Below are 26,277 nucleotides of genomic sequence, written 5' to 3' on the forward strand. Positions count from 1 at the left end.
CTATTTCCCTGTCTAGTCTGGCTGCAAAGGAGAGATATATTTATTAAGAAACTTAAGAAGAGTTTTGCAAAGCTTTTATTTTCAGTTTCTTGTAAATTTTTGGATCCTTATTAAATATTGATTTTTCTTGTTGCCAATGAAAAACATTGGCATTAACCAATTATATACACATTATTACTGTTTTAATTTTTCATTTAAATGGAAGTGTGGTTTAGGTGGCTATTTGTTACTACTGTAATCTGCTGGCCAAACTTTTCTTTTAGCTATTCAAACCACTGAGGTTGCTCTATTATTCTTTCTATTGCTCCTTCTTAAGTCTTTCCTGTATAATTTATTATGTGATCTAGTTGTGTACTCATGACCAGGCAATATATGACTGCTCTTCCTGGCATCGCAATTCCCAACTTATAAAAGGGAACAGAATGGTCACTCTACCCTTTTCTGGTTCAAAATTCCCATTTACCATAGGCTCCCCCCACTGTTTAAAGCAAGCAGCCAAATTCTGTCAGGAAAAATACTTAAAAACGACAATGGTACTGTAGCTCCTTAGGGTATGTCTACACTACAGAGAAGATTGAAGCTGCTGCAGTCGATCTTCCAGGGTTTGAATTAGCGAGTTTAGTGAAGACATGCTAATTGGAAGACATGCTAAGGGGGGAACTCCAGTCGATGCCAGTAGTCCTGCTTCCATGAGGAGTAAGGGAAGTTGAAGGAAGAGTGTTCTCCCTTCAACTTCCTGCATTGTGGACAGCACCAAAACTCGAATTAAGATACTTTGACTGCAGCTATGCAATTAATGCATCTTTATATTTGAACTGCTGGACCTCTTGCTCCATATTTGTCATCTGAAGAAGTGGGTTGTGCCCATGAAAGCTCATGATACTATCTCTATATATATTTGGTTAGTCTCTAAGGTGATACAGGACCATTGTTTTTAAAGTGTTTTTTAGTTGCAGACTAACATAGCTACCCTCTGAAGTTCTGTCTGTGACTGCATTGTGCAGCTGGAGGTAAAAAAGACTTCCTGTGTCTTCTATCACTTCTAGAAAACTCACAATAGGGGTGCAAAATTCAATTCTATTTTTTTCAGTGCTTTATCAAAAATAATAGATTCCCTATCCTTTTTCTTTAAATTGGCTATAGAACCAAATGAAAGAAGGTAGTTACACTTGTTTAGAATAGCATTTAAAGTAATGTAGCTAGACTTGAGATCAGAGATTTAATGGGTCTCTTCTTGAAGGATTTTTTTAAAGCCATCTCAATATTTAACACTGCTTAGACAGAGCAGTGATATTAACAATGGAAGGCACAAGTTCCTTGTTTACACCAGAGCTCCTATAACTGCCACCACCTGTTAATGTGTATTGTGATTATCCAGAAATAGGAAACTTTAAGCTCAGTTAAACACAGGATCTTGAACAAATGGGTGCATAATAAAAAGTCTCAGAGGGGTAGCCATGTGAGTCTGTAACTTTGAAAACAGAAGTAGTTTTGTGTCACCTTAGAGACGAAAAATATATAAAAAAGTGGGTTGTACCCACAAAAGTTCATGATACCATCTACATTTTTCTCTAAAGTGCTACAGGACTATTTGTTGTTTTTTTATTTATTTATTTTTTCAGTTACAGACTCACACAGCTACCCCTCTGAAAAAAAAATAGTATCATGAGTTTTTGTGGACAAAACCCACTTCTTCAGATGCACTGGAAGCATAATGTTCACTAACACAAATAGATATTACATGTTATATGCACTTTGAGAGAAGAATAAACTACATAGGCCATGAAATGATTTAGGATAGAACTATTCTCTCTGAGAACCACAGTTTTGTCATTGACTTCAGATATTACCTAAATAGTCTGACTGAGGAGACTTTACTGTTTATAGCACTAGGCTACATCTAGACTGGCATGATTTTCCGCAAATGCTTTTAACGGAAAAGTTTTCCGTTAAAAGCATTTGCGGAAAAGAGCGCCTAGATTGGCATGGACACTTTTCCGCAAAAGCACTTTTTGTGGAAAAGCATCCGTGCCAATCTAGACGCGCTTTTGCGCAAAAAAGCCCCGATTGCCATTTTCGCGATCGGGGCTTTTTTGCGCAAAACAAATCTGAGCTGTCTACACTGGCCCTTTTGTGCAAAAGCTTTGCGCAAAAGGGCTTTTGCCCGAACGGGAGCAGCATAGTATTTCCACAAGAAGCACTGATTTCAGACAGTAGGAAGTCAGTGTTCTTGCAGAAATTCAAGCGGCCAGTGTAGACCGATGGCAAGTTTTTCCGCAAAAGCACTGCTAGCCAGTCTAGACACAGCCCTAGTGTTTTAGATTGTTGACTTTTTGGTAACATTTTGTCTAGTTATATAAATACATTTGCAAGGTATCTGTGCGGTGACCATACATCAGTGTTTAGCATCACTTTTGATTTCAGGAATTGAGAAGAATTGAGAGGTTTTTTTTTTTTTTGTTTGTTTTTTACATACACACTGAAAATGTGGTTAATGGCCACTTTTGAGTGGGAAAACTATAAGTGGGTTCTGCAGGTTATCACAAAGAAGAGCGAACAAAACCTTTATTTCACACTACACAACTATGTAGTCTGGTGTCTCTTTCTAGTCCATCTATCTCCTTAGTTTTTATTCTGCAGTATTATACCAAAGTGTTTGAGCCCCTGTAAAATCTGCATAATCTGGATGTTTAAAATAAAATTGGGAATATTTATTGTATCGCTGAGCCTATAAATCCATATACCCTTTAGGCCCAATGATGTATTGTACTAACTGGTTCATGTTGCATGTTGGACATGTTGCAAGATTCCACTCTTAACCACTATTCCTGTACTATCTTGTAAGTCAGTGGAGAAAAATATAGCTATTAGTACATTCAAAATATCTGTAAAGTTGATCTAAAATATAATGTATTGTACTGAGAAACCTACTTATGGTCAGGAGCCATTTGTGCTAATCGCTGTACAATCACAGACCATAAAGATAATTTTGCTATAAATTAAAATGTCACTATCTTAATGTATTGAGATGTAAAGGACTGGAAGCAAGTACTCTGTCCCACAGCAGAATATGGAAACTCTCATTCCCAGTTATGCAATAAAAATGTCTGATTTTTACCTCTGCAGGGTTACCTGTTACTGCTACAGGTCATTGTAGTCTTTTACACATACTGAATAGTGGATTCAGATGTTAGAATAAGTCCTGAGAAGGTAATTAGTAAGCAGAGTGAGGTAAACTTGAACGTGCATGATAAATGCAGTTCATCACATTGCTTGACAAATTATCACATGGATAATATTTCCATGCATATATCTGCACATATCCGCATGCACGTGTGTGCATGCATACATTTCAAAGTCATTTAAGAGGGTAATTGTGAGAGACTGATGACTTTGGACTTTATCTTCAAAGTCCCTTACCTCAATATCCTATCGAAGGCAGCAGCAGTGACAGAAGGCAGTTACCTTTTGGTGTGTGACATGATTTTATGGGGTTTCATTCCAAATACATAACATAAAGCACATCTGTGGACATCTCAGAAACCCACTATGCATGGTCCTCAAAATTAAAGGGTGATTACATCTTGGTAAGATTTGCAGTTACGCTTGCTATCCTTGGGGTTGAATAAAAGTTTAGTCTCCCCAGGACTGTTAAATGGGTGTCAAATACTAGGCACTTGATCCAAAACTAAGCCAATGGAAGGACCAGGACATTTGAACACTTTGGTTTTGGAAAAAAGCTATTGAAGATTGTAACAAATGCCTGATGTTGCTGCATTTCTCTTCAGAACTCAGATGGATTTCTATAGATTTTATATTTTCAGAAGAAATTCGGACACCTGTGACAATCAGTACACAAAACCCATGAATGCCTTTTATCTTAGAACTTTCCAGGAAGGTGACCAATGAAATCAGAATGAATAAATAAGCAAGCCTAAGTAGGCACACCCTTCTCTATCTTAAACCCTCAGTCCCTCTCACTTATTTTTAGATTTTGTGAACACCGCAAATATTTGATTACTTTAGAGTGTTCTAAAGAGTGTTCTAAATCATCATCACTGGATGTCAGTTGGCTCCATGTGGCATAAGCCAGCTTATTTCTGCTATCAATAAGATACTTATCCCCTCATTTTTTCACTACAGTTGGAGTAGGCATGTATTTCACTGGCAGATTTATAGATCATATTCATTCAGATGTGCAGAATTACACGTGTGGCCTTATGAAGAGAGGTGCTGGGATTTATTTAGGCATATGAATGGGTTAACAAAAGTTTGATCAACACATTTCAAGTAGCTAGTTTTCTAATTTTAAAGAGAGATTTTTACTATAGTGTTTTATTAACACAATTGAACTAACATCATACATTGGGAGGAAATGGGCCTTTTTTCCTTTAATATGAAGAAGATAATGTTACACAACTAAGTGTAATAGAAAGCTTGATGTGATTTAGTTTTTGACTATGCATGCACATAATGAATATATGAAAGACATCCACTTTAGTAGTTCAGAGAAATGAAAATGCAAGTGCGAGTACTAGAATCACAAGAGTATTAGAATCTATGAATTGTGTTTAATTACCAGGGTACATTTACTAAATGACAGAGAGAAATGGAAAACTCTTCTGAAAGAAATCATGGGGAAACTTTAGGAATTGTTGATTCAAACAGACTAGGGAGGAGGCATAAACTCAAATACTTTGTGCATAAACTAAATACTTTACTTTTTTTGTCCTGCTGAATGGATAGCCTGCACTTTATAGAATGATGCTATTTGAATAATGTTAATATATTTAAAATCTTTTTCTATTTACTTCTGTCTCATTTAGATGTTGTACAGTTGGAAATTGTTTTTAACTGACAGTAGGTTGTAAACTGGAAATTGCATTAAATAATAACTTTGTTTAAAAGTTAAGAAACTAAAGAAAGCATTCTGTTGTATATCTATGCCAGCAAACTGTTTATGAAGAGACAAGTGATGTCATGACTGAAGGTATGACTGTGGAAACCACTTATGTGCCTTCTGCATACCTGTCAGAGATTCTTAGACTCCTGCAAGCCTTGTCTGAAGTGGAAGACCTGCTTAACTCTCCTGATCTGCAGGGTAGGGACTATGAGGAGCTCTTCAAACAAGAAGAATGTATCAAGGTAAGATACAAGTCTAACAGATACATAGTACTTGTGTTAATTTATAAAATATGCATACACTGCAAAAGTCACTTGTTTTATCTGGACATTGATGAGAGAGGTTGGGGGGATTGAGATATAGGTTGCTTATATGTGTGCTAAAACTACAAGCCGAGAAGAATATGGGGGGGAGGGATTGCACTATATTTCATAGTAGATATCAAGGGCTTATTAGATTATAAGAAAATATTGTCAATCAAATACTAAATTCTATGCAAGAAAAAAAAAGATTTAGCAGGAGAACTTGTGAAACCTAGAAAGTCACTGGGCCTGATATTTCCATCACTTTATGCTGATGTACATCATATGTGGTTCCCTTGAATTTAGTGGAGTTACTCCACAGTAATTAGTGTTAGAAAAGAAACAGATCAATATCATAAACTGAACTAGATGAATGGTTTGTCAATTTGTATGTAATAATGTTTGTGTCAGAAGGAGCCTTTTTATCACCGTAAAAAGTGCTATATATTATTGTAGCACTTTCAAGTTGTAACAGAGAATGAACAAAATAATACATTTTTTATCTTTGCATTTAATATAGTTCCTTCAGCCCATAAGTGATTAGTTACATGTTCCTTCCACAGGAAGTTAAATAGAAAATTATAAATGTGTTAGTCCTAGGAAATTAGGATTTTGTCAGCCTATTAGCAGTGATATTAGACCCATACTATGACACATGAATAAAGTAGTGGAAAAAGAGATATACATGATTATTCCTTGTTCTGTAGATCTACCTTTCAGTAACCTTGAAACAGTAGTGGGCTATTTCTTAACCTGCTTGTAGTTCAGTTTCAATAGATTCAAGTGACTCTAGATACTGTATATTGACTTTCCTTAACCTGTTCCTGAAGCAGACAATATGCCAATGTTATGGTCATTCTTTATTTAAAGTAATTGCCCTTGTTAGAATAGTTTGTATATGCAAAATGTCATAAAACATGTAATTCTCTGCTAATGAGCTACCACTTGGTCCTTGTTTATATAGTTTCTGTGTTAATCACTATATTGCTCTGAGGAGCAGTGACCCATCAAGAAGCTTACTGGCAGTTGAGTGGCTCTATATTAGTGCTCCTTCATGTCTTACACTTGTGCTATCTTGGTCTGATTTACATCCATAACTAATCACTTGTTCACCCACATATATTTGATATTATTATAGTTGACACCAACTTTAATGATATTGATTGCTGTGGTTACAAGTAAGTATTGCCATAGGTTTAATTTAACTGAGCTATTAAATTGTCGTGAGATGTGGTTGTGGGCACAGTTCCATTTTCCTCCCAAATAAATCTCTCACAACAGGCAAATGGATCTTGCACATTCATGGGCTTTCGGAAGGAGTATGTTTTTTTTTTTCTTGAGCCTCTTTAATGAATATTTATTTCCTAGTAAAAGCATTCATCATTGTCATTACCCTGAAGTAAAAATAGAAAAGCGGTGCATAAATTGTACATCTGCTGGTTGGGGAAAGTTTGAAATTAAATTGTAGTTGATTTTTATCCCTGACAGATTTGCATGAATCAAATTCCAGGATTGTAATGGAGATCTGTGTTTTTAAAGCCAATTTTGTCTTTTTTTTTCTTTTGTTAAGTCAAATAATTAGTTGCTATGCTAATTACAATATTTTAAAAGGAAAACAAACTTGTGTACAAGCACCTTACAATGATAACTACTTTGAATAATTTCCACATCAATACTCATGTATGGTAACATTTAAATGTGGGATTTCTTTAGCTGCTATGGTCATTCAAAATTACAAATACATTGAAAACAACAGTGGCCAAAAAAAAGCTGTTTTAATCATTCATTTGGCTGATAATTCTCACATTGACTATTTATAGCAAAGTGTGACTGGAAAATCGCAAAATGTGAACATATTTCTATACAATATAGAAATACAATTATCATGTTAATGTCTATCGTATCTTAATTTATAAAAATTGTATACATTTATTTAGTAGTTTTTGAGATACTGATTTGCAGAACTTTTTTCTTCATTCCCAGCTTGACTTAAATGGAAAGATCTGATGGTCAGGACACTTAAAATGTAATCTTATGAAGTCACAAAATTTGCATGACCTCAAGTAGATTACTCTCACTTTCAGGCATGTGAACCAATGTCGTCTTGTGTTTCATACTCCATGAAACTCACTGTCATTGTTTTAACAAGTGAGTTACTTGTTAACTCCCATTGTAAAACATGACAGTTATTTCACAAGAACTCCCATTGAATAGAGTGAGGATTACATTTCATACATGGAAGTGTTGAAGGAATAGGTTATTGAGATGCTTTTATAATATAGCAAATTAGAAAAGAATTACAAATAATTTTGGTTCGTCTTCCTGCTACTGCTAATGATTGGACATATGTATGTTCTGATCCAGGCTTTCTCCCACGGAAGATACCTTCCTGCAGTTTAATTTGAACCCTATGTTTAAAATAACTTCTTCTTCCCATTTGGAACTGATTGTATGCCATAAATTCATTATTACAGTTTCACTGCAGGATCAGGCAGGGAGAAAAAATGGGCTGTGTTAGGGTGAAAGCACAAAAAAACTTAGCTAATTACTACCACTGGCAATGGGAAACCCTAAACACTGCCTGAAAGGTAAATTAATTTATGATTTTATGTACCATACTCACACTTTCCTCTGTATGGAAGTCTGTCTGTATTGCAGGGGTGAGGGGGAAGGGATTAAAAAACCCTGGTGTATAAAAGACCAAATAAAGACCTGGCTATGTTTCATACAAGTCCATTCATTGTGATTGTGTTGTCTAGGATAAAAAGAGAACACTGTGGCCAAAGATGAGGGTTCATTGTGTTTTCATGGGCTCCTCTGGGACTGAAGCTAACTAGGTTCTGCTAACACCTTGGGCATGAATCATATACTCTGGCTGTGTATGAGCTTTTTGTTTCATTTTGTTTTTTGGTGGGGGGCTATGATGTGACTGCCATGAAGAACAGTTATGGAGCAATAAAAGTTGAGGAAACTGATTTAGAACTGTATATATAGTCTGGTTAGTGGAAATGGTATTTTTTTTTAATAAAAATACTTGATAGCTTTGTGGATGAAAACTAATACTTGGCAAATGAGAATTAACATTTTCCCGGTAACAGCTGTGAATGAACTCTTTTTGTAATGTACAGCATTATTTTTTATGTCTAGACTGAGGATTATATCAATATCTAAAAAGTAAATTCCTTTCATAGTATGCCACTTCAGTACTCAATCATATTTCAACTTTGAAATAAAAATGCTCCTGCTTTGCGGTTACTTATCATGTACAGGTAAATTGCACACACATCAGTGCAGTCATAGTTCTTTCAGGCCTTTTTTTGTTTCAGTGTTTTGCTTTAGTAAGAAAGGAACTCATTTTATATTAACTCCTGAATCCACAAACCTTTACGAATGATCATTTTCAGTAAATGGTGTCACTGAAATCAATATAATTATTCATGAGAGGAAAATTGCTCACATGCATCAGTATTTGTGTATTTGGGTCTGTAATATCTTAAAATATCCTTACCTAGTATAGTATTTCCAGTCAGCCTTTAGCAAATTTATTCCATCCTTTTTTATTATTATTTCAGGAATCTTTGTTGCACTACTCTGTATATAATGTGCCTTCACTTCTCCATTTTATGCATGATAACTCTTGTCCCTTCATATACCTTAATTTTATACATATATCCAGCAGCTTTCTTTATGCTACTGTAACTCAGTTCAGTCTATACCAAATGCACTATAATTATGCACCTAACATTCTTAGAGCCAGATGACTTTCATAATCCTTTCTAAATCTGCTGTATTAAAAAATCATTCCTATCAAAAATTATAATTCAGTTCTAGTACAAATTTTAAAACTGTAATTAAGTTGCAGATTTTTTTCCTGCCATTCATGTGTGCTACAAGCTGTGCTACTGCCAATTTTGACGTCAGTATAAAAACTGAGAGATATAATTACAGATTTAGCATTCATGTAAGGACAATGCATCATCCTACATATATTTTGTTTGCTAAAATTATTTGCATTTTGTCAATGAAATTCACATCTGGATGATTTCAAGTGATCTCAGGCAACAAATACAGGAATCATGAAATACAACTTAATGAAGAAACACTAAACATGAAGTTTAAAGTGGTTTTCTGCTGTAGCTCAGCAAAACCTAATTAACTACAGCTTGGAAGTTGGAATGATTGAATACACTTCCCAAGTTGATCTATCTGTAACGTGATGCTTGATACACAAATGGCCAAAGAATTGGATTTGTCCAGCGTGTTTTTCTCAGCTGTCAGATAAAGACAAATTCAAGATAGTGAAAATGAACTGGAGTTTGAGTCTCTAGTGTTCTGATTTCTCTTTTTCAAGGTCAATGAGATGGATCCACTCCCCAAAGGCTGCTGTCACTTCAGCTACTAATGGGTTTCTCTAGTCCTTTATTCTTAAAAATGAAAGTTGTGTGCACTTTTGTTAACCAAGTTACAAAATCTCCCAAGCCTCTCTTGATATCTTAAGCAAGTTGAATTTTTTTTTATCTTGGAAAATGGAAAGGATTATATGTGTTTTTATGCATTCACTTTCCCTCTCTTCACTGGATCACTGGTTGTGGTCCAGGTGTGACTTTCATTAAAAAAAGGAAAATTTAATGTGCATATGCAGGCATCCATGTTCTAAATAACAAGCAATAAAATCTGGTAAATTGTTAAGGGTTTTATGCTCCACAATGGCAGAAAAAGAAATGCGAGAGCAGAATCTCAAAAGGAAGCTCAGAGACCAGAAGGAGGAAGGCTCAGCCAGCAGAAAGAGGGCTGTGAAACCCTGAACTGAACAGAGAGTTTGTGGGATGGGGAAATTTAGGCTTTGAAAGGAAAATGAGATTATTATATTGATTTCATCAGAAAAATTAGTAAGAATAGGGATTATTCACATGAGCAAAGGTTTGCAAAGGCTCTTATAGAATCATAGAATAATAGGACTGGAAGGGACCTCGAGAGGTCATCGAGTCCAGCCCCCCACCCTCAAGGCAGGACCAAGCTCCGTCTACACCATCCCTGACAGATGTCTATCTAACCTGTTCTTAAATATCTCCAGAGAGGGAGATTCCACCACCTCCCTTGGCAATTTATTCCAATATTTGACCACCCTGACAGTTAGGAATTTTTTCCTAATGTCCAATCTAAATCTCCCCTGCTGCACTTTAAGCCCATTACTCCTTGTCCTGTCCTCAGTAACCAAGAGGAACAAATTTCCCCCTTCCTCCTTGTGACACCCTTTTAGATATTTGAAAACCGCTATCATGTCCCCCCTTAATCTTCTTTTTTCCAAACTAAACAAGCCCAGTTCATGAAGCCTGGCTTCATAGGTCATGTTCTCTAAACCTTTAATCATTCTTGTCGCTCTTCTCTGTACCCTTTCCAATTTCTCCACGTCTTTTTTGAAATGTGTCGCCCAGAACTGGACACAGTACTCCAGCTGAGGCCTAACTAGTGCAGAGTAGAGCGGCAGAATGACTTCACGAGTTTTGCTTACAACACATCTGTTGATACAACCTAGAATCATATTTGCTTTTTTTGCAACAGCATCACACTGTTGACTCATATTCAACTTGTGGTCCACTATGACCCCTAGATCCCTTTCCTCCATGCTCCTTCCTAGACAGTCGCTTCCCATCTTGTATGTATGGAACTGATTGTTCCTTCCTAAGTGGAGCACTTTGCATTTCGCTTTATTAAACTTCTTCCTGTTTTCCTCTGACCATTTCTCTAACTTGCTAAGGTCATTTTGAATTATGTCCCTATCCTCCAAAGAAGTTGCAACCCCACCCAGTTTGGTATAATCTGCAAACTTAATAAGCGTACTCTCTATCCCAATATCTACATCATTGATGAAGATATTGAACAGTACGGGTCCCAAAACAGACCCTTGAGAAACTCCACTTGTTATCCGTTTCCAGCAGGATTTAGAACCGTTAACAACAACTCTCTGACTACGGTTATCCAGCCAATTATGCACCCACCTTATCGTGGCCCTATCTAAGTTATATTTGCCTAGTTTATCAATAAGAATATCATGTGAGACCGTATCAAATGCCTTACTAAAGTCTAGATATATGACATCCACCGCTTCTCCCTTATCCACAAGGCTTGTTATCCTATCAAAGAAAGCTATCAGATTAGTTTGGCATGACTTGTTCTTCACAAACCCATGCTGGCTATTCCCTGTCACTTTATTACCTTCCAAGTGTTTGCATATGATTTCCTTAAATACCTGCTCCATTATCTTCCCTGGGACAGACGTTAAACTGACCAGTCTGTAGTTTCCTGGGTTGTTCTTATTCCCCTTTTTATAGATGGGCACAATATTTGCCCTTTTCCAGTCTTCTGGAATCTCCCCTGTCTGCCATGATTTTTCAAAGATCATAGCTAAAGGCTCAGATACCTCCTCTATCAGCTCCTTGAGTATCCTGGGATGCATTTCATCAGGATCTGGTGACTTGCTGACATCTAACTTTCCTAAGTGATTTTTAACTTGTTCTTTGTGTATCCTATCTTCTAAACTTACCCTCTCTCTGCTTGTATTCACTACGTTAGGCACTCCTCCAGACTTCTCGGTGAAGACCGAAACAAAGAAGTCATTGAGCATCTCTGCCATTTCCAAGTTTTCTGTTACTGCTTCTCCCTCCTCACTAAGCAGTGAGCCTACCCTGTCCATGGTCTTCCTCTTGCTTTTAATGTATTTATAAAAGGTCTCGCTAGGCCAATTTGTTTATTATACCTCCTTATGGAACAGAGTATACATTGATTGCACAATGTAATACTTAAATTATCACACATTCTTTTACATAAGTATTATATAAATAAATGCATATTCCTTATCCTAGCATAAAATAAAAAGTATATGTCTTAAAGCTCAGTGTGCAGATTTCACAGGATTTTGTAATGACAAAGCAATCTTCTAAAAGGGGGAAATCTCCCATCACTTTTGGATGGATACATGGAAAGACAGTAACAGAACAACTACAAAACAGTCCATCCATGTTAATTGTCCCTTTTCTTCTACTTCTGGTGCCTGAAACAGAGACCTCCAAAGCTTCTGGTGTTAATCCCAGTTCATGATTTTTGGGACTGAGAGGAAAGTGTACTCTAAATTGTTTTTTCAGAGCTACTAAGGTGTAGTTGGAGGATTGGAAAGATATGTATAGCACTAAAGGGAAATTGTAATTTTCTTTCTGATTCTCAAAAACTGCTTAAGCCTCTCCACTCCAGTTCTGCTTAACCTTTTTCACTCCAGTCCTACAAACTGCCAGCTTGCTCCTCTCTTTCAGTCAGTCCAATTGACAACATTGCCCACTAAAACTGAATGCCACTTTGGAGCAGAGAGCCAAGCACCAGCCTATGTCAACCAGAATTTTATTTTTAATTTTTATTTTTTTTATTTATATTAATATTTGTATTATATATGTCTTTTTTAGTTTTTATTTAGTTTTATATGGTCTGCAGTTTGACAATACTACGATTTCCACAAGTTTCCTTCTGGCCAGAGGCCACTGGAGGGGTAGCACAATATATGGTTTCACCTACAGGGAGAGGAAAGTAGGAGGAGTTGTATTCACCCTTACAATGGGGTGCACCCTGTCCAAAGCAAACGTGAAACAAATGCTACACAAATGTGAGGAGTCTTACTAATAAGATGGGTGAATTAGAATACCTCGTATTAAAGGAGGAGATTGACATAATAGGCATCACTGAAACCTGGTGGAATGAGGAAAATCTGTGGGACACAATCATACTAGCATATAAAATATATCAAAAGGATAGAGCAGGCCGGGTGGGTGGCGGAGTGGCACTGTATGTGAAAGATAATATAGAATCAAATTAAATAAAAATATTAAATGAATCAACATGTTCAATAGAATCACTATGGATAGTAATTCCATGTCCAATAACAAGAAATTAGCAGTAGGGATATATTACCGACCACCTGACCACGACAGCAATACTGACATTGAAATGCTGAGGGAGATTAGAGAGGCTACCAAAATAAAGAATGCTATAATAATGGGGGATTTTAATTATCTCCATATTGACTGGATACATGTCACCTCAGGAAGAGATGCGGAAATAAAATTTCTCAATGGCTTAAATGACTGCTTCTTGAAGCAGCTGGTACAGGAACCCACAAGGAGAGAGGCAATTCTCGATTTAGTCCTGAGTGGAATGCAGATCAGGTCCAGGAGACCTCTTGGGAATAGTGACCATAATATAATAACATTTAACATTCCTGTGGCGGGAAGAACACCTCAGCAGTCCAGCACTCTGGCATTTAATTTCAAAAAGGGGAATTACGCTAAAATAAGGAAGTTAGTTAAATAGAAATTAAAAGGCACAGTGACTAGAGCCAAATCCCTGCGAGATGCATCGAAACTTTTTAAAGACACCATAATAGAGGCTCAACTTAAATGTATACCCCAAATTATACGATCGAGATATAAAAGGAGCAATCAAGGATGATAAAGCCATTGCGGATAAACTAAATGATTTCTTTGCTTCAGTCTTCATGGCTGAGGACGTTAGGGAGATTCCCAAGTCTGCACCGTCCTTTGTGGGTGATTTTGAGGAACTGTCCCGGATTGAAGTGTCATTAGAGGAGGTTTTGGAACAAATAGAAAAACTTAATGTTAGCAAATCTCTAGGACCGGATGGCATTCATCCAAGGGTTCTAAAAGAACTCAAATGGGAAATTGCTGAAATATTATCTGTAGTTTGTAACCTATCCTTTAAATCGGCTTCCGTAGCTAATGACTGGAAGGTAGCCAACGTGACACCAATATTTAAAAAGGGCTCTAGAGGCGATCCTGGCAATTACAGACCAGTAAGTCTAACTTCAGTACCAGGCAAATTAGTCGAAACAATAGTAAAGAATAAAATTGTGAGGCATGTAGAAGAACATAATTTGTTGAACAAAAGTCAACATGGTTTCTGTAAAGGGAAAACCTGTCTTACTAATCTGTTAGAGTTCTCTGAAGGGGTTAACAAACATGCAGACAAGGGGGATCCAGTAGATACAGTATACTTAGATTTTCAGAAAGCCTTTGACGAGGTCCTTTCTTGGATTGAGAACTGGTTAAAATACAGGAAACAAAGGGTAGGAATAAATGGTAAATTTTCAGAATGGAGAGGGGTAACTATTGGTGTCCCCCAAGGGTCAGTCCTAGCACCAATCCTGTTCAACTTATTCATAAATGATCTGGAGAAAGGGGTAAGCAGTGAGGTGGTAAAGATGGCAGATGATACCGAACTGTTTAGGATAGTCAAGACAGAAGAAGACTGTGCGGGACTCCAAGAAGTTCTCACCAAACTGAGTGATTGGGCAACAAAATGGCAAATGAAATTTAATGTGGATAAGTGTAAAGTAATGCACATCGGGAAAAATAACCCCAACTATACATACAGTATGATGGGGGCTAATTTGGTTACGACAAATCAGGAAAGAGATCTTGGAGTTATCATGGACAGTTCTCTGAAAACTTCCACACAGTGTGCAGCGGCGGTCAAAAAGGCAAATAGGATGCTAGGAATTATTAAGAAAGAGATAGAAAATAAGACAAAGGATATCTTACTGCCCCTGTATAAAACTATGGTACGTCCACATCTTGAATACTGTGTACAGATGTGGCCTCCTCATCTCAAAAAAGATATTTTGGCCTTGGAAAGGGTTCAGAAAAGGGCAACTAAAAGGATTAGGGGGTTGGAACGGGTCCCATATGAGGAGAGGTTAAAGAGACTGGGACTTTTCAGTTGAGAAAAGAGGAGACTGAGGGGGGATATGATAGAGGTATATAAAATCATGAGTGGTGTGGAGAGGGCCGATAAAGAAAAGTTATTTATTAGTTCCCTAAATAGAAGAACTAGAGGACACCAAATGAAATTAATGGGTAGCAGGTTTAAAACTAATAAAAGAAAGTTCTTCTTCACACAGCATGTAGTCAACCTGTGGAACTCCTTGCCAGAGGAGGCTGTGAAGGCTAGGACTATAAGGGTATGTCTACACTACCCTCCTAGTTCGAACTAGGAGGGTAATGTAGGCATACCGCACTTGCAAATGAAGCCCGGGATTTGAATTTCCCGGGCTTCATTTGCATAAACCGGGCGCCGCCATTTTTAAATCCCGGCTCGTGGAATGAGGAGTAATGGTAGTTCGCACTAGGAAGCCTAGCCTGAACTACTAGTCCGTGCCGCGTGTAGACATACCCTAAGAGAGTTTAAAGAGAAGCTAGATAATTTCATGGAGGTTAGGTCCATAAAAGGCTATTAGCCAGGGGATAGAAGTGGTGACCTTGGCCTCTGTTTGTCAGAGGCTGGAGAAGGATAGCAGGAGACAAATCGCTGATCATTGTCTTCGGTCCACCCTCTCTGGGGCACCTGGTGCTGGCCAGTGTCGGTAGACAGGCTACTGGGCTAGATGGACCTTTGGTCTGATCCAGTACGGCCATTCTTATGTGAAACAACTTGTTGAAGGACAATAAAAAAAAGCGTAAGAATATAATATGATAAGCAGCATCAGAAAAAGAATTGAAAGAGGGAAAAGAAGGGGAAAGAGGGCCACAGAGAGGAAGAAAGAGAGGCCACTGACACTTGCAATGTGTTTTGGGATTCTTGGATAGAAGGAAAAATAGAATTAACAATATTATTACCTTTCATAGTGTACAGTTAATCCATATGATTCTGTCACAGGATTTAATGGAGTGACTTGATGGAGGATAATTTCAGGCCTACTCGCAAGCTATTGATTTTTGAAAGTTGAAGTTGATGATAAAAGCAATTTTAAATATGCTTTACATCAGGAAACAATTCTATCTTCTTCCCTTTCAGTCTCCTAGTGCACAACATTCCATACCTTGGTGCATTATGGAGGATTTCACTTTTCTCTGAAATATTAAGAACTAACCACTTCTGGGGAAACTTAAAAAACAATGAATGGTCCTACAGCACCTTAAAGACTAACAATGTATATGGTATCATGAACTTTCATGGGCACAACCCACCTCTTCAGGTTGTACATAAGAATGGCCATACTGGATCAGACCAAAGGTCCCATTTGGCCCAGTATCCTGTCTGCCGACAGTGGCCGATACCGGATGCTTCAGAACGAGGGAGCACAACAGGTAATCATTATGTGATCCCTCTCCTGTCATCCATTTCCAGACAAACAGAGGCTAGGAACACCATTCCTACCCATCTGGCTAATAGCCATTGATGGACCTAATTTCCATGAATCTATCTAGTTCTTTTTTGACCTGTTAAAAGTCCTAGCCTTCACTACATCTTCTGGCAAGGAATTCAACAGGCTGACTGTGCTGAGTGAAGAAAAACTTCCTTTTGTTTATTTTAAACCTTCTGCCTATTAATTTCATTTGGTGACCCCTAGTACTTATATTGTGGGAATAAGTTCTACCACTAAATAACTTTCCTTATTCACTTTTTCCGCACCATTCATGATTTTATAGACCTCTCTCATATTCTTCCTCCCTCGTTGGACTTTTCTGCTTAGAAAAGAGGAGACTAAATCTTTTTAATTTCTCTTCATATGGGGCCCATTCCAACCCCCTAATCATTTTTGTTGCCCTTTTCTGAACATTTTCCAGTTCTAATATATCTTTTTTGAGATGAGGCAACCACATCTGTATGCAGTATTCAAGATGTGGGCATACCATGATTTTATAGAGAGGTCCACAAAACCTCATGATACCATCTATATTGTTAGTCTCTAAGGTGCTGCAGGACCACTCATTGCTTTTTGTTTTTTTAGTTTTTTCAGTAACAGAATAACACAGCTACCCCTTTAACACTTCTGGGGATAGAGAGCTAGACTATTTGGCTCAAGGTTCTGATCTAGAATGGACTGCTTTATGTTGTCAGAAAAATTGTATGTTCACTGAGCCGTGTGAGTGGTTTTCAGTGTACTAATTATTTCAGGCTATTCCATTAATATCTTTGGCATGCATACCAAACACAACATGTCACATATCAGAGATGTGCATTCAACAGCAGTTAAACAGTTAAAGGCCCCTCTGAAAATGAGCATGGCTAACTGGTAGGATCATTTCAAAACAAACTTGATTAAATAGGGGGTGTTTTGGAAAGGATGTGTAATTTAAGTTAAAGGGGGGGGGGGGATTGTTTTATTTCCTTATAAAGAAAATGGGTTGAAGTAGTAGTAACTTAACTCATGTTATTTCCTGTGGAATTAATGAGTAGCTGAGGTTAATGGCCCTCTGCTTCACTTCAAGCCATCAGTTTTCCCTGCTAGTTATTAATTCCCCAGGAAATGACTTGGTCTCAGTCATTATTGCTAAGGTATTATGGGACTGTTATTGTCAAGGCTACTGTGGTGGTTTTGTTTTGTTTATTTGCTTTTTAACTGTAGCTGATGTTTCTTTTTCTTTTTTTTTTCTTCTAAAATTTTGATATTGCAGAAAGTTAAAGATAGCCTGGGGAGATTCTCAGGTCAGATTGAGGTTGTTCGCAGCAAGAAGACATCAGCTTTGCAAAGTGCCACACCTGGGGAAGCTGCAAAGATACAGGAAAAGCTGACTCAGCTCAATTTTCAATGGGAAAAAGTTAACAAGATGTACAGGGACCGGCAGGCGTAAGTAACTTCTTTATATTATTATTTATGATGAAGTTCATTAATATTTGGCTTACTGGTGTGATTGTTTCAGCTTTGAATATATAAGCACTGGAATATACATATCATTGTTAAATTTAAATTCAAAGCAATTTTGTAAAACCTAAAATATGTTGCCCAAGTATCACTTGCGTTGCACTTTATATATACAATGCCATATTTGTACATTGCCAATCAAAAAAATACACCCCTTGCCTTGAAGATTTGTATGGTTTTAAGCACTGGTCAGATGTTTCCATGCAAGAGAACCTCTTATATCCAACAATAAAGGTCCTATTGATTTCATGATCTGACCTTATGGAGGGGTACAATTTTGAAAAATCCATTCCAGAGGTTCCAGGTTCCAGAATTATTCCCCACTTGAAATCCAAGGAATGTGTCCAGAATTAGTAATAATTCTATGTCCAGAATAATCTTTAAATGCACACATTGCTGTATACTAGATATTACACAGCAAGGGAAGACAATACACAAAGGTTTGGGAAACAGTGGTGGTCAACCATGAGATCTATTTATTTAAGTTCTTTTTTCTTTTTAATTTTGTTTGGATTGCAGGCTGGAGTGGAAATCAGATGTCATGGGAAAGTAGCCAAACTTGACTACTGATTCAAATATGGTTTGTCCTAGTAATATAGCATATGTCTAGCAATCCAGAAATTCATTTTATATCGCATATACAAATATAAGTTGAAAGATTTTAGCATTCTTTACTAAAATGTCTAGATTCCTGTAACTCTTTCTTAACATGTACAGTTAAATGAGGTACCAGATGTCACTGAAGATGTATCAAATTATGCCCAAATGTCCCTGCCACTTGGGAAGAATCAAAGTACTGAGTAACAGTTGTACTTTAAAGTTAGCAGTTAAGTTTACCTTAATTAAAAGCTTGTAGCTTCAGAGTTCAAAATCTTTTATTGTGTTACCATAGATTAGCACTTAGTGATTCTTCTGAGACTGTTTGATTTGAAGACTATGATTCAAGTTTTGAAAATCCATATGTGTGATTGGTCCCAATGAAGCCATGTGAGCAATTCATGTGAGTGTTTGACATTTATGTCATGGATTTATACACAGGTGATACTGTCCAAATACTGTTTAGCCCTAATCTTTAGACATTCTTTTTGATAAATTACTGCATATGTTCCCATCTACCCCAGATCAAGGAGTATGAAGTTTGCTGTAATGTCACTTTCCTTCTGTTTTCACTGTTAGATATGACAATACAGTGTCCCATCAGGTAGTCATCAGCATAGTGTAGTTTCGGAAGAAGCGCATAAAGTGTTCCCAAAATATTTATTGCGGGGGATGGAGGAGAATTAATGTAGCACAAACCTTATTTATAATTTAGAACCATTACTATTACGCAAATGGGTTCAGGGGGTGAACCCATAGAACCAGTGAGAAGGAGAAAAAATGCTTTACTGGACTGCAGACTGACTCTTTAATTTGACCTACTACCTGGCAAACCTAAGCAAACTGACTGGTATCTCATGTTTATTAAAAATGAATTGACAGTGGCAGGCATAGTGTAGATCATGCAGAGGTGTACATCTAAATAGATATCTAGTAACCAACTTTTGTTGGTTTGGAGGATAGATCAAGAAGGGAAACCAGGGAAAGTTTTGGAAAGAATAATTCACTTATCCTTTGTATGCCATTGGTGTTTGGCCTTATTCGCTAACGTGTAAATTAGAGAAACAGGTATATAATCTGGGAAGATGTACAGGGTGTGTGTTTTATTTGTTTTGGAGTTTGTTTTGCTTTGTTTTTAAAAGATACTCAGCACTAGGTGCACTAACTACTATTCTTCTGTTTGTCACAATGCCACTTGATGCAGTGAAGATGAGATATAAGTGTGGAATGGACAATGAAGGCAGCTTGGTTAGAGAGTAATTTTTCCCCCCAAAGCTCAGCTTCAAATTCTTACATCTCACACTAGTAAAATGAATTTTCACTACCTTTTTGAGTGTCCCTCTGCATCTCATATACAGTGGTAGATTAGTAACTGGGCCAATGGGGCCCATGCCAATGGGCCCTGGAAAAGTGGGTGTAATGGACAGGAGTAGTGCTGACCAGCACCTGTGACTAAGGGATTAAACTCAGGTAGATAGAAAAGGCGTTGGCCAGGGGCCCGGGAGAACCAGTTACGATGGTGTTGAAATATGAATTGGCTATAGATTCCCTGCCTGCTTTCTTCGTGTGGGAGAGAAAAACCAAGAGTGTCCTAGGCAGGATAACCGGGAACTTGGGGTATGGGAGGGGACTGAACGAAGAGAAAATTGGAAGTAAGTAAAAGAAAAAGTGGATCTAGTAGCAAGCAGGGTATTTTTCTTTTTTTAGTGGTTTGGTTTGAACTGCTCTGTGTGAATGTATGCCTCTCTTCCTCCATTCCCATCTCTCATTGTGTCCAGAGACGTTTTTAATTTGTTTTCCTTAGTTGCTCTGTAACATGTAGCAACAAGTATACTTTATTAAGTTAATTGTATGTTTTATAACAAAAATCACTTTTTTTAAGGTGATGATTTGATTCCTGTGCCCTGGAAGGTCTGTCTGTGTGTATCTGCATGCCTCTGACTGAGGGGTCATCTACCAGAGACTGCAGCTTGTTTTTTTTCTTTTCTTTTTTTCAAGCTCTTTTGGGACAAAAGTTCTTGGGGTACCTGTGGGGGTGGGTTCAACTGTTCACTCCCTGTTCTAGGGATTAAAAATCACTTGATGGTGACAGCGATTCCCCAGAATCTGTGTATTGTAATTCGAGGGTGGGAGGAGGGGGGAAGTGTTTTGGTAACCAGTGCCTTCTGAGCTCTTTGCAGGCCACCATCTTCTGCACTCAGCGTGCCAGAGTGGGGAACAGCCCTGATAGTGGGCATCCCCATATCCTGATCTGCTCCTCCCACCTGCCCAGTACTCCTGCTAAGGAGTGGGGTTGGGATCCCGGAGCTTGCCCTCCTCCATCAGCCCATAGGCACTCCTGCTGAGGATTGGGATTGAGGCATAGAAGTATCCCGACCCCAGCTCTCTGGCAGGAATACCAGGAGGGGGAATTGGGGCATGCTTTGAGTAACTCATGTTCCTGAATTTTAGAAAGTCATGGAATTTTTGTGAAATAGATATTTTCACTTCTGCAAGTGGAGACTAACATCATTCTAGTAGGTAGAAGTGATTTTTTTTCCCTTTCTGAAGTATGGCTTGTATTTTTTTTCACACAAAATAAGAAAAATGCTCACTAAGCACAGGTGCTTGTGTAACCGTCACCAAGTGGATTTGAACCTGGGACCTCTAAAAGCTTAGTATAGGAGCCTCTACCCTTTGAGCTAAAAGCCAGTATGTTGCAGAGGTCTCTTGTTCTTATCTGTTACTGTGGTCTAGGTACCACTGCATGGGACAGTGAACCACACTAGGGCTCTGGCTACACTGTAGCCTCCTTCCGGAAAAGCTTATGCAAATGAAGTGTGGCATGGAATATTGCCGCGTTTCTTTTGCATAATTAATGAGCAGCCGCTTTTGTGCATTTGGGCAGCTGCAGTGCTGCAAGATCTGTAGCATAACCCTAACCTAAGATGTAGATGTCAAGGAAACTCTGCATAGATTGAGTCCATACTAGCAATCTGTTTGTAGTGTTGGGGCTAATAAGGGCTCTTACTGAGCTCTGTCTCATTTCAGGGACACCTGAGAAGATCTGCATTTAGTCAAAAATATCTGTACAGCACAGCCCTATGCTCACTTCTAGTGCTCTTAAAATCCAAATGAAGCATTCAGCCAAGAGAATAACTTAGTTCTCTTGGTTCTGCAGTTAGCCACTGTCCCAAAATGCCTCATAGCCAAGTCACTACAACTGTGTTTCCTAGTTACCACATCTGAAAAATGTAGCTGGTAGTTAAACACCACATTTTAATCTTAAAGCACCGTACATAGGTCGTGTGACAGAGTGTATATACCGCACATTAGACCTGAAGAGGTTAAGGAGCAACTCTGGGCCCAACTGACCTTTCCTAGCCACACCTACAGAGCATGCTTTGGATAGAGATGGCAATTTAAAGGGAGCTAGATAAATGAGATGGAGTCTGAAGTCCCTGTTTACAGTTGCTTAAAACTTTTCCAAATGTTAACTATTCAGACTGAAATTTTCCATGCAAGCTGTCAGCCTAAAGATACTTCAGAGGGGTAGCCAAATTAGTGTGTAACAGGAAAAACTTTAAAAACAATAAATAGTCTGGTAGCACTTTAAAGACTAACAAAACATGTAGAATGTATCATGAGCTTTCGTGGGCACAGCCCGCTTCTTCAGATGACTGGAGTGTTGGATGTCCAGAACATTTTTGGAAAAATTTAGCCAGAAGCTGCCATGATTCTATCCTTATGGAGCATTCTCAAGCATCTCACTGCTCTCATATGTGTGACAACAGTGCACGCGCACATTCCCGGCAGAGTAACTGTGTGCGCTTTCTCCAGCCCAGGGTCACAGCCAGACTTGCCTTGTAAAGCCTGTTTCTGGCTGTTCTGGGTCAGATCCTGCAACTGAGAGCAGTGTGCCTGTGTCTTGGGTGGTTTCTGTCATCCTGTTCTTGCACCCAGAAAATGTGCAGGAAAAAGTCTTCTCAGTCAACATGCAGAGAGGACAAGGAGAGGATTGGGGAAGTAACATAAAAACAGGTATGCTGGGTCAGAACAATGGTCCATCTAGCCCAGTGTCCTGACAGTGGCAGGTACCAGATGCTTCAGAGGGAATGAACAAAAAAGGGCAACTCTTGGGTGATCCATCCCTGTTATCCAGCTTCTGGCAGTTATAGATTTAGGAACATTCAGAGCAGGGGAGTGCATTCCTGACCACCTTGGCCATCAGTCATCAATGGATGACTTTACCCTATTTTTTTTCATCCTGCTACGGTTTTGGCTTTCACAATTTGATAATGATCGCACCATAGAAAAGCCTAAAAGGAAGTGTCTTCAGAGAAGGATTTGAATAATGCATGATAACAAAGGCTTGGGATTATACGTTAAGAAATAAGCAGAAAACAAAATATTGAATAGCTACTCAGAGAGGGTAAGTCTACACAGCAGCATTATTTCGGAATAATTAATGTTATTTCAAAATAACAAAATGTACATCTACACAGCAAGCCATTATTTCAAAATAATGTTGAAATGTAGGACAACTTATTCCAAATCCTGTAACCTTCATTTCATGAGGAACAAGGGAAGTCAAAGGAAGAGTGTTCTTCCTTCCACTTCCTGCTCTGTAGATAGCACCAAAAGACAAATTAAGCTATTTCGACTTCAGCTACACATAGCTGAAGTTGCATATCTTAATTTGACTTTTACCCTGCTGTGTAGATGTACCCAAAGGGTACGTCTACACAGCAACACTATTTTGAAATAACTAAAGTTATTTCAAAATAACTTAGTTCACATCTACACAGCAGGCAGTTATTTCAAAATGTCATTGAAATACTGTCAAGCTGGAGGACTTCTTAATCTGACTCCTGCAACCCTCATTGAATGAGTAAGGGAAGTCAAAGGAAGAGTGCTCTATTTCAAAATAAGTGCTGTGTAGAGGCTCCTAATTTCTAAATAAACTATTTCAAATTAAGCTGCGCAATTGACGTAGCTCAATTTGTGTAGCTTATTTCGAGTTAAGCCCTGGGCTACGTCTAGACTGGCCCCTTCTCCGGAAGAGGCATGCAAAGCAGACAAGTCAGAAAAGGGAAATCCGCGGGGATTTAAATAAACATGGCTGCCGCTTTTTTTCCGGCTTGGGGAAAAGCCGGAAAAGAGCGTCTAGACTGGCGCGATCCTCCGGAATAAAGCCCTTTTTCGGAGGATCTCTTATTCCGGAATAAGAGATCCTCCGGAAAAGGGCTTTATTCCGGAGGATCGTGCCAGTCTAGACGCTCTTTTCCGGCTTTTCCCCAAGCCGGAAAAAAAGCGGCGGCCATGTTTATTTAAATCCCGCAGGGGATATTTAAATCTCCCACGGATTTCCCTATTCTGACTTGCCTGCTTTGCATGCCTCCTCCGGAGAAGGGGCCAGTCTAGACGTAGCCCTGCAGTGTAGATACACCTTAAGTGAACAATATCCATTCTATACACTGAATGAGGCAGGGGTCCTGTAAAAAAATTTGAGGTTGTGTAACTGAAAACTGTATCAAATATATGCACAAGGGGACCAAATTATAATTAAACAGGTAGCCATATTCTTGCATTTCTTAATTCTTGACTGCTTGACTTTGCAACTTTAATGTTCTTTTATATAGCTTGTACCTAGTATGTAGTAACAAGGACATGGTAGTGAACTGACAGCCAATATAGAATTTGGGGCACAGATGTAATGGGTTCTCTCTCTCTCTAATCTACCCTTTTCAGAAGACGGGGGCAGAAGGTTTTAAGTGGCTTTGAAGGGTAGAGCATGTAGCTGTCAAAGCGACAAAGCAATGGATCATCACGATGAAATCTGAATGCATCTCAAAGGAAATTATGCAGTTTCTTGGCTATCAGAAGATGAAATAAATTTTTCTGGCTGTTTCTGCTCTCTTTGAATTCAGAAGCAGCAGTCAACTTGAAACTGCACCCTGAGATTGCAAGCCACTTTGAGAATAGCTAGGCAGATGCACTTTCTTACCTGAGGGAGCATCCATAGCCTTTGCCAGTTCCTCGAATGCTTTCCCCTGCCAACAAGCATCATGTCTGTCTTAAGTGGGTTGAATTAAAGCCAGGTGGCTTTTTTCCTGGTCTGTGTCTTTGGCAAAGTGGAGAAGAGCAGGAAAAAAGTTCTGACTGGATTGGATGAACAGGCGATATAAAATAGAATATTGGCATATAGATTAAACAGTGTAGCCACAAAGCATCACCCAGTGACTTCACGCATGCTGAATAATATTGTGGCAGGTCTGATATCCCAGGGATTTCAAAGCTGAGAGCTCTGGAGGTGAAAGAAAGCAAATGGCCTAAAAATACTTTAGGATCTCTCAAAAAGGAATGAGGCAAACCATTTTAAGGTAAGAGTATCCTGCCCCCATTGAAGTCCAGCAAACAAGTCAGCAGCATCGTCTGATCAGGGTATTGAAGACTGCTATGTACATATCTGGATTGCTTCATGGGTTATATAACTGCACTATGAACAATTGATATTTCATGATGACCGACTTTGCATTAATTATTGTGAGCTGAAGTTGGGACCTATGTCTGTTGTTACTGAGAGATGGGATCATAGTAGGGTCAACAGATAGCAAGCCTGTGAAATCAGGCTAGGGATGGGGTGATAGGTGCCTATATAAGACAAAGTCCTGAATATTTAGTCTATCCCTATAAATTCAGGACATGAGGATGGCCTAGATCTCAGGTGCCATTAGAGGAATAGATACTGAAAACCTGTCTCATTGGCCATATCCAGGAGCTCTTCTCTTGCCTTAGCTCCACTGGGCTGGGGTTGAGGTGCTGGCTCTGGGAGAGGGGTCGTGGTAGGTCATGTGTACAGGAGGAGGTCTTGGCTCTGGGAGGTAGGTCAGGGCTGGGGGAAGAGGGATGTGGGGCAGGATGGGATTCAGAATGCAGCAGGGGGTATGAATGCTTACTCTGGGATAAGGTACAGGAGGGAGTGCATTTCAACCCTGAATTTTGTGGATTGTGTCAGCAGAGGTGCACAAGGGTGTCTTCTTGCCCTAGGGATTGTTAGCCATCTGGTGGCAGAAACAGTTGTCTTCAGGTCTCATAGACAGGTAAATTAAGATAATAACTCAGAAGACATCTTCAGGGCAAAGGCAAAATTGTAATATTGTTCCAGTCTGCCGTAGTTTGTGTGTAGCAGGCTTAGTATCTGAGTGGTGGCCAATATTAGGTGAATCTCCTGTTACTGTGCCGGTAACAACCTCATTTTGTTCGATAGTACTCATGTGCACTGCCCCCATTGGGAGGGCCGGAGGGAGATGAAGTCCCTCCCCCATTCCTACAAAATACTGTTTGTTGCTGACTGTTCTCCTTCCACCACTGTCAGGAAGAGGAAAGCACACAGCATGGGTGAGTCAATCCTCTATGCCCCTGTGCACTTTGCTCTTGTTCCCTGAGAGAAGGGGAAGAGCAAGCAACAAGCAGCATTGGTAGGAAGGTGGGGTCAGTTTCAGCCCCCTCCCCTATGGCATCCTCAGGGGTGAGTGAGGGCTGGGCAGTCCCAGACTGGTGTGGGTTGCTGCCACATCCCCAGCCAGCCCCTTTCATGTACCTGCTGCTTAGCACAACAGACTGCAGGAGAGCCCCAGGAGCTTGACTATAAGCACACCATGCCTTCTACTGTAATAGAAATCTCCAACTGGCTCTTACTAGAGCAGTGCACTGGGGCGCACTGCCTTACTTTCACCACTTAGTGTAATCACAAAATTAAGTTCTTTATTATACCCATAAACATATGC

General features: G+C 38.9%; 1 protein-coding gene across 12 annotated transcripts in view; it reads left to right on the plus strand.

The window, feature by feature from the left end:
• DMD (dystrophin) overlaps positions 1-26,277 on the plus strand; it is a 2,135,104-nt gene that overhangs the window by 1,004,158 nt on the left and 1,104,669 nt on the right. For all 12 annotated transcript variants that reach the window (XM_075916549.2, XM_089775838.1, XM_075916586.2 and 9 more), the window contains 2 exons: positions 4,951-5,145; positions 17,664-17,836. In XM_075916549.2, the coding sequence (XP_075772664.2) occupies positions 4,951-5,145; positions 17,664-17,836 (368 nt within the window). The remainder of the gene's footprint in view (positions 1-4,950; positions 5,146-17,663; positions 17,837-26,277) is intronic.

Source organism: Pelodiscus sinensis, chromosome 1, assembly GCF_052426305.1.
Source record: "Pelodiscus sinensis isolate ZL-2025 chromosome 1, ASM5242630v1, whole genome shotgun sequence".
NCBI classification, from domain to species: Eukaryota; Metazoa; Chordata; order Testudines; family Trionychidae; genus Pelodiscus; species Pelodiscus sinensis.